General features: G+C 37.8%; 1 protein-coding gene across 1 annotated transcript in view; it reads left to right on the forward strand.

The window, feature by feature from the left end:
- LOC139116963 (heat shock cognate 71 kDa protein-like) overlaps window positions 1-5,896 on the forward strand; it is a 45,680-nt gene extending 39,784 nt beyond the window's left edge. Inside the window, exons 7-8 of the mRNA XM_070679716.1 lie at window positions 2,268-2,430; window positions 3,686-5,896. Coding sequence (XP_070535817.1) covers window positions 2,268-2,430; window positions 3,686-3,744 — 222 coding nt within the window. The 3' untranslated portion in view covers window positions 3,745-5,896. The remainder of the gene's footprint in view (window positions 1-2,267; window positions 2,431-3,685) is intronic.
- The last annotated feature ends 1,135 nt before the right edge of the window (window positions 5,897-7,031 follow it).

Consider the following 7,031-nt stretch of genomic DNA (forward strand, 5'->3'; position numbering starts at 1 on the left):
ATGAAACGTGCTACAGATGTTGATCTGCCACATATCTGTCCCATGAAGAATTTAGCAGTGTCAACGGAAACAGGTCATTTGCATATTAAATGAAGTTTTGCAATTAGTGATTTAACTCCGACAGGACTGTGAGAAAGTTGATGAAACCTGCTTCATATAATGATCTGACAGATATCTGATTATTCTTTGATGCGTAGTACTATGTAATGGACCTGATGTAAACCACGTGAGCACATTCAGTTCACATCTGGTTTATTTAATGGACCAACTTACACTAATCTTTCATGGAGGAAGCCCAAACGCGGATTAGGATAATTTGGATCCATAAGGCAAGATGCACCCAACCGTGAATATAGACTACAGTATATTTGCCTTATATCTAATCATTGTGGTTCATTAACATAAACACAGCTATCAGGTCATTGATTAAGTAAATCATCCCAGTATGGGGCCCTCAAAGTGTAACTCTTTCAAAGGATTTATAAGATGAGCAATTAATCATAATATCAGGTCACTCCAAAACACAAAAAGAATAAACCACAATTTTGACTACATATCCTGTGACACAGAGAGAATTTGCTGCTTTCAAGGTTTGAATTTACATGTATCATTGTACAAACGACCTGTTGTTTTCTTCTTTTCATCACAACTTTCAACTTACTTGGACCATGTTGACTTCCTATATTTTGCTTACAATAAATTTCAAAATATAACGTAGTTGTAAATTTTTATTTGAATCCAACAAGTCACCACATTTAATGTTGCACATACTTCTCACACAACTGGGAAATAATTGAAATCTTTGTGTTTTTCTGTGATGAACAACATTTGAACGTTAGTGAAGCTATTCCTAGTTTCATTCTCATTAGTTTATTTGGTTTACATGACAGCTTATATTGCACGTTTTATGCCTGCTTTGTCTATGCATTACATATGTGTGATTAAATTTTAAAAAGTTCCAAATTGTGACCACCAAATTTTTACTGTTGATCACCAAAATTGAAAACTGGTTGTTAGAATGAACTTACCTAACAGTTGAAAGTTCAAACTCTGTGCAAACACAGTAGCACGATTTAAGGCCATTTGTTGAAACATCTATATGAAAGGGGTTTTAACCAACGGATCGTCATGCCGGGTGTATTAGAATTGTAGAGTTCAAGCTCCATAAAAAAGTATTACATCCAGTAACTCTGTCAAATTCGATGACTCTTACAATACATGTTGTTCATACAGAGAAGTGACACTGAACAGTATTGATCAGTATCAAATTTAACATTTCAAGATTTTTTGCCAAGCTACCTGCTGTATAATTGTCCACCCTGTGTGAGAGAGAGATGGGTGTGAGAAACAGATAGCAAGGACACTAAAAGGTAAAGTTGGCAGTTTTCTATGCTGGCTATTGCTGAACGTCTGTGTATATAGAGGTCTGTAAGTATGAACCATACTGAATTAATTCTTCTGCCATAAGAATATTGCCAAAGGACCTCTGCACTCACTATATCTAGTATATACTTGTACCATCCACGTCTATAGTAGCAACAGGGGTTTTGGCCCTATGTTTTTTTTTCTCGGGTGCTGTTTTCACAGTCGACAGCCATTTGCAAGCCAGCCCTAGCTTCACCCTTCTGTCTGTACGTCAATACATCCACGCAGATAACTCAGACATGCCTGAACCAATTCCTTTCAAACTTGGTACAAACTTGGTACAGGGATAATACACTATGGCATACATATGCAAATCAAACTTACAAGCAAATGTCCAGTATTTTCACTATTTTACATTAAGTAGTTTGTAAGACGTGCATTTGTTTATGCGTGTGCTCCTCGATATCCATTGTAATGAAGCTGCGGCCTGTAGGTCACAGGTCGCTCACGTTCTTGCTGTATGTTGACGGTTGACGTAAAGTTGTATGCGAAGTATCACTTCAATGTTCGTTATGAGCTGGAGTTCAAACATGGAAGTTGGTTCAATTTGCGCAGATGCCCTTACGAACATTGAACCTTGCCGAAAAGAGAAAGAAGGTGGTTATTTACATATCCTTGAAATCCGGGATCTGTGGGCACATTTGGGTATCCTATTGATTTGACCGGGATTTTGGTCAGTGAAAAAGTGAAAAAGGTCAAAATTAAGATAGCGACTTTGTCCCTTTAAACTGTATATAGTTATTCCCAGCATTTGGACATTTGTTGTATCTGAAAACCAATCCTTTCAAAACATTCGCAGTGACGTTCGTGCTAGCACCATACATGTTTATTGTTATTTTCAGATCGTGCTGGGCAAATTTGAATTGTCTGGCATACCACCTGCACCTCGTGGTGTGCCTCAGATAGAAGTGACCTTTGACATTGATGCCAACAGTATCCTGAGCGTGTCTGCCATTGACAAGAGCACCGGTAAAGAAAATAAAATCACCATCACCAATGACACAGGTAAAGATAATCATGAGTAGCCCTTCTTATGTCTACTCTTTGTCAGGGCAGGCATCAAATCTGGTCAAATGAAGAGACCATCTCGACCAGTTTCATCTGTACATTTTAATGTGATAATATCAAGCAACCACAGGGGTAGACACAAAGTTTCCCTGTGAAAATATTATGTCCTTCTTGGAACAAGAGTAATCTACATGAACTCACCTTATCGAACAGTTCTGGTTCACAAAGTGATTTCATGCGAGTTGGCATCAAATAGTCCATCCAAGTTGAAGGGCATGAGTAAAACAATGCTATGTATTGGTGTTAATGCACTCCTTTGATCGAAATATATTTAGCAAGGGACAGGAAGCATTTTTATACAATTGTGTGTTTTTATGCAATCTATTCTGGAAGTTTCAATCATGCCTACAGGTTGTCTTTGACCTTTTCACTGGCTAAGGTTCGGCTGAATTTACTTTTGACAAGGCAGATATGTTGCCTAGTCTTGGTACCTTTTTGGATGAGTGTAGAGTATAAGAAGTCAGCCATACACATATCCAAACATGCATCTATCTCACAAAACAAAGTGATTCACTTGTTAAAGCCTTCTGAAATAAAAGAGAGGACAAAACCTGTGAAGATTGTCATTGTCAACAAGAACTAAGAGAACTAGGGATTGGGGACTGCGCCTATAACCCTTTTCCTGCTAGACACTGTCTCTTCACCATCTGCCATTAGTCAGTAAAAGTGGTATTAAGGTAAAACGCACCTTGGAAAAAGATATTCCGACTCTCAAATTTCTACAGTTCTTTTCTGAGCTACCACTTTTGTAAGCTCATTTTAAAGCTCTTGAAGAAAGAAAAACTTTCAATGTCTTACTTTTTCGAAAATCCAAAATATGAATTTCAAATATCGCGAAATGTTTGGCAGTTAGTTCCAAACTTTGCGTGGTGACCCCCGATATACTACCTTAAGTCAAAACCATATGTATTTTCACCCACTTGGCTCAGTCTGTTATGGTAGCTTTAGTCCATAATGTTTACATCATCTCTGTTTCGGGGGGGGGGGGGCATCAAAAGTTCAACATTTTGTTAAAATTCACTGGTTAAAACCTGATGGTGAAAAATGAACTTGGGGGTTGATAAAGATAAACTTCTGTATTGAAAACAACTGGGAAATCTTCTCCTGAAGAAGAATCCAATAAGTGTGATATAACTGGATCATGGTAGTATAAACTATAACAGAGGACTTCTTTACCTCTCTGTTTGTCTAGGTCGTCTATCAAAAGATGAAATTGAGCGATTGGTCAAAGAGGCAGAACATGAGCAATGATCAAAGTAAAACTTAAGTTGCCCACGCAGCAATGGTTGAAAAATGGAAGATTAAATGCAAGGCACTGCTTTGTCAAAATGTGTTATTAGAAAAACTCATCACCAAAAAGGGACCTATGGTATAAAGCTTTATGGAGAACACTTCAGCATAAACTCACCTGGGTTGAATAGTATTTCATATTATGCCCTTATTTTTTTCAGTGTAAGTGTTATAAAATTGTTAAAATTCATATTCACTTTTAGAGGTAATGTCATAAATGTCTAAATTCATATTCAGTTTTAGAGGTAATGTCATAAATGTCTTCAGAAATACGTGAAGAGAAAAAAGGCAACTAGTATAGTTTTTGTGTTTTTAGACGACGTTTGTATTTTGTAGTTATCACCTTTGCAAAATGCATAAATGACAGGCCGGGCTTTTCATTGAAGTTGACTTAGGGAAGCCTGCTGTGAATCAAAGTAAGATTTAAGCTGGACAAGTGGGAATAGTTGATGTTTTGTTTACATATTTTAATTAAATGGGTAGGAAATGTTATCAGAAAAATGGATTTATTTTGCAGATCAATTTCTGTGGGAATACCTCTGAAATATAGTAAAACATATTAATGGTTCTCGGTCTATGTAATTATTATACTTTTATTTTTAAAGAAAATATTTACAATGTCAGGTGATGAATGACTGTTGAACGATGATCAAATTATGTCATGATTTGTTAAACTTAGGAACACCTTGGAACAGTGTTTGTTTATTTTCACACTCTGTGATCCATTAGGTTGGGAGTTTAATGTTATAGTTAAGATTTAATACTGATTGTATCAAGTTGCAAGTGATGTTCTTTTGAAATATTATAATAGCAAAGGTGGAACTGGTATGATTACTTGATGTGTGATAATTGAAGTTTGCCTTTATTTGTGTTTGTGAGTGTGTTCTATGATTTGAATTTTATAGTCACGTAATCGTAATCCTCCCTGTAGAAATCTGTGAAGAGGAAAAACAAGGTAAGATGATATAGGTAGGGAGCATTCTAAGTGTTAAAGTAAGACATGTCAATACCATGCGCCAATAAGAATACATAAGACAAAGATGGATTGAAGCAAAGGTAGTAAATGTATACAGATGTTCATTAAAGCATGCTTTTACTATACAATGCACATGCTTCATGCTGAAGTTTGCGATTATGCTCATAATGTTTGAAGTATTTCCGTTGGTCAAGCTTTGATACAAGGCCTACTTATACAAAATTATAGAAGTGAGCTAATTATGATAAGCCACTTTCAAATGCGGCTAGTTTTCAATCGGGTTTGAACTGACAACATACGGCAGCCAGTCGCCTTGCGGAGAGGCAACAGACAGAACCGCTCGGTCAAATGCCCACTCTCAAACTTGAAGCATAGCAACTATGCACAGAACAATCCAGATTAAATTTGGCTGATTCATGTATTATCTAAATTATGGAATGTCATTTATTATGCGAATCAGTTCATAACTAGAATATCACACGTAGCAAAATCACTGCGTCAGTTGGCGCAATGTTGCGTATTGCGCCATTGCGCAACAGTGTGCCCGATTACTGAAAGCCAACGAGATCAAATAACATGGTGAAAATATTATGACAGCTTGAAAACTTCGAAATATTTTACCTCCGACTTTAAATTCCCTACAGCACCGTAGAAACTGTACGGCTTCTGTTCTGGTCGACCCAAAATTAGACAATGGCGGACACGTTGCGAGAAAAAGTCATAGCAAAATGAGGCAAAATGAGTATCTAATGACATGCACTTGATGACACATGTGATGTATGAGAACGTTGGAACGTAGCATAAACTCACAGAATAAACTCTGCACTATTAACATAACCGCGTCGTCTTCATCCAAAAACCACGAATGTTGCCGAAGACGACGGTTGCAAAGGTTTTAAGACAAACCCAAGTTATTGAAATGTCAAAACTGACACTAAAAATACAGGATAAGACTATTTGGCATAAAATATATAACCTCTGTATAGGCATTTCCACATTCACTTTACACGTACAGTGATTTTAACTTTGTATTTTAGGAGTTTTCATGACCGTTTCCAATTCCACTGTATAGCTTGGTGCAACATTGTTTATAACAGTTAGATTCGCAATAAAGTGTTATAATGATGTGATGGACAATCTGGTTGGTCGTCGTTTTCTTGTTATTTTTGATAAAAATTGGTTTAGGGACACAACGGGAACACTGTATACGTGTTTTGGGATTCAAATGCGAGAACTGAAATATCATGGTAGCTTGACACAATCAAAATCAGAGAACAAGCCCCTTGAGGACATCTCTTCTTTGCAGGTCTCAGAAATACAAGGCCCAAGTTGGCACTCTAACATTTAATGTTTACGTCAATATACAACCTCTTTACCGAAGAGCCTATAGATAAGCATTTTCCCTCCCAAACACATCCAGAGGACACCTACAAGTCGTCCAATATTTGCTTAACAGACTTGATGCTATATGAAGTGGAAACTAAGTCTCAGAGTACATTTGTAGTGTCAAGATATGATCTCATTCTGGTTAACAGCGTTGTATGATAAAATTGTAAAATGTGCATATTTTTCATGACAAGACCGCAATACTCCAGTTGCTCACGTTATCATTTCAACCCCTTGTGTAAGGGAGCCGTCATTGTTTACGGTCTGGGGTCGGACTAATCGGGGGTCACTCAAAAACTGAAAGCTACAAGGCGGTTGCTCAAAATGTGGACAGAAAGAGGGGCGTACTCTATTTTTGGTGCAAAATTAATTGAAATACCTCTCAGATTGCGCCATTGCACCCATTGATTTCTCAAAATGTTCGATGTGAGAACAGTTACCCATGGGCGCACGTCAATGAGAACGCCCTCACTCTGGCAAACGTCAGTTCTTCATGAACGCAGGGATCGCCCACAATACCACATAAGCCGAGCCACTTACTAAAATCCCGTAGTTTTCTGCTAGGTACACGTATACCAGGTCTTTCTCGAACACTTTCGAGGTCCTCCGCACGCATCTCGCAGAGTTTTGGGGTATATTTACCGGATTTCTGGCCGAATTCGTTTCCACCAGAAATTCTCGGCTCTGTCACAAGTACTGAGCTTCTCTTCACTTCACTTCACGACTGTTCTCTCGTCAGACTCTTGCTGTTGGTATCATAGCATGAAAGCAAAGCGGTTTCTGCTTGCGCCGTACAGTACAGTCGCCAAACGCGTAAAATAAGACGACCAAACGAAATTCTCAGGTCTTTGTTCTGTACAGTCTGAACTGACATGTTCTTTGAGTA

Source organism: Ptychodera flava, chromosome 18 (genome assembly GCF_041260155.1).
Source record: "Ptychodera flava strain L36383 chromosome 18, AS_Pfla_20210202, whole genome shotgun sequence".
NCBI classification, from domain to species: Eukaryota; Metazoa; Hemichordata; class Enteropneusta; family Ptychoderidae; genus Ptychodera; species Ptychodera flava.